Raw genomic sequence first — 1795 nt, forward strand, 5'->3', positions numbered from 1 at the left:
TCATCAACATCCATTTTCGTGGAGTGCGTAACGCGTCTGCGCCGCTGTTTACTGAACGTTGTCGTCCATCAGTGTAGACTTTCACATAGTTGTCGTTCCGGGTGTTTATGGCCCTTAAGACTGGTTCATGAGGTCGCAGAGGACCATGGCGACGCCGACAGCGGAGTCGGCGTTCTGTCCGTACACCACCGGCTGAGGAAACGCCTTCTCCACCTCCTGCCTCAGCACCTCGTTGCGGACGATGGCGCTCCCGCTGCCCACGATCCTGCGGACCCCCGCCTGCCGCAGACGCTCAGCGGGCATCATGGAGGCGATGTTGTCCAGGACTCCGCGGCACACCGCCCTGGTCACATGACCCAGAGACAGATTGGTGGCGGAGATGTTGGTCACCTGGCCGAGGCGCAGAGGGTCGTGTCTCTCTCCGAGGATGGTGGGAGTCACCCTCAGGTCGCTGGTTTCCTGACTCAGAGCGCAGCGGATCAGCTTCTCATATACGCAGGAATCACTCAGCTCCACACCTGAGCGCGAGCAGCAGGAGAAAATGAACATTTAATGGCGACAGAGTGGAAAATTTAGGTCCTAAAACGCGTTAGTCAGTTAGCAATTTTACACTTCGGTTCCCTCGTCGCAAAGTCTGTTTTTTTTAAACAGGCTTTCGGTAAAATGACTAAAATATAGCGTTTTATAGCGTTTGTAGTGGTGGCGTTTAAATCGTAGTAGTAGCTGAGGTATTTCGGATCTGGACCACATGACCAGCATGACTAAAAATACACACCGAGCTCTTTCATCCAAGAAGCGAGCGTCTCCACGAAGGTCGACAGTACGTTCCCTCCGTTGAGCGAAGCCGCCACCGCCAAGTACTCATCGTCAAAGTAGGGGAAGTAAGAGACGGAGGAGGCGGGCTGAGGAGAGTCTGGAGGTTTGAAGTCGGCCGGCATGGCGAAGGTCAGCTGGGCCGAGGTGCTGATGTTCAGAACTGAGAAACCGAAGAAAAACTTTAATCTGAAGGAAAATGAACCAACAGCTCTGAACGAAACACCGAGAGACAGTGATGGAAGGACGACCTCGGATCCATGATGCATCAGTTTTCTGTGCGTGCAAAAACATGAGTGCAAGCTAAGACGAAGGTTTTACCTGCTGTGTTCTCTTACCGTAGTCGTTTTTTAAAAATTAATTCAAATACGTTAAACCGCTCTGACGCTTTGCTTTTGCTCTTATTGCAATCTTAAAGTGTACGATTGTTTCTGTATGAACAGAAACAGCCCTGACATCGCTGTTGACAACAGCTGCTTCTATACACACTAAAATTACTGTTTATTTTTGATCTTTGTCAGGTCAAAACCTGATGAAGATCCAAGCAGGATCAAAACGTCTTTAATAAACTTGTGTGGCATGTGCAGGCGTTACCTTTTTCCCCATTTTCTCCATTTGTCATTTGGACACCAAAACATGAGAAAACGGGTCCAGATTGAAAAATATGTTACCCTTTTAAAATGTAAATCGAAGCGTTATCAGAAGTGAAAGAGTAAAAGAAATCGAATGAATGCAGCATGAGGTGGTACAGCTGTAATGAATTCTTTCATCTGAAATGCTCAACAGTCTTAAGAGTTTTGAGTTCGCTGCGTTTAGTGATCCTGACCCTGAGAGAAACGACTGGACTTCCTGTTTCACCTGCGTCTGTTCGTGCGCTCATGCAGGAGTAGACGGAGCACTGGAAGTCTCCCAGGGCCGCACCCACAGGCGTACCAGCAGGGACACCATGCCAGTCAGAGCACGTCTGTCCCGCCAAGCCACC

At 49.5% G+C, this 1795-nt stretch overlaps 1 protein-coding gene across 1 annotated transcript; it reads right to left on the reverse strand.

Moving 5' to 3' along the window:
* Window positions 1-6: 6 nt before the first annotated feature.
* Window positions 7-1789, reverse strand: shpk (sedoheptulokinase; the record flags this gene model as incomplete). The annotated part of the gene is made up of 3 exons (XM_042481738.1): window positions 7-518; window positions 776-976; window positions 1672-1789. Coding segments are annotated over 3 exons (723 nt in total), but the record flags the coding sequence as incomplete, so codon positions are not given.
* Between the last annotated feature and the right edge of the window lie 6 nt (window positions 1790-1795).

Source organism: Plectropomus leopardus, unplaced genomic scaffold (assembly GCF_008729295.1).
Source record: "Plectropomus leopardus isolate mb unplaced genomic scaffold, YSFRI_Pleo_2.0 unplaced_scaffold29643, whole genome shotgun sequence".
Lineage (NCBI taxonomy): Eukaryota > Metazoa > Chordata > Actinopteri > Perciformes > Serranidae > Plectropomus > Plectropomus leopardus.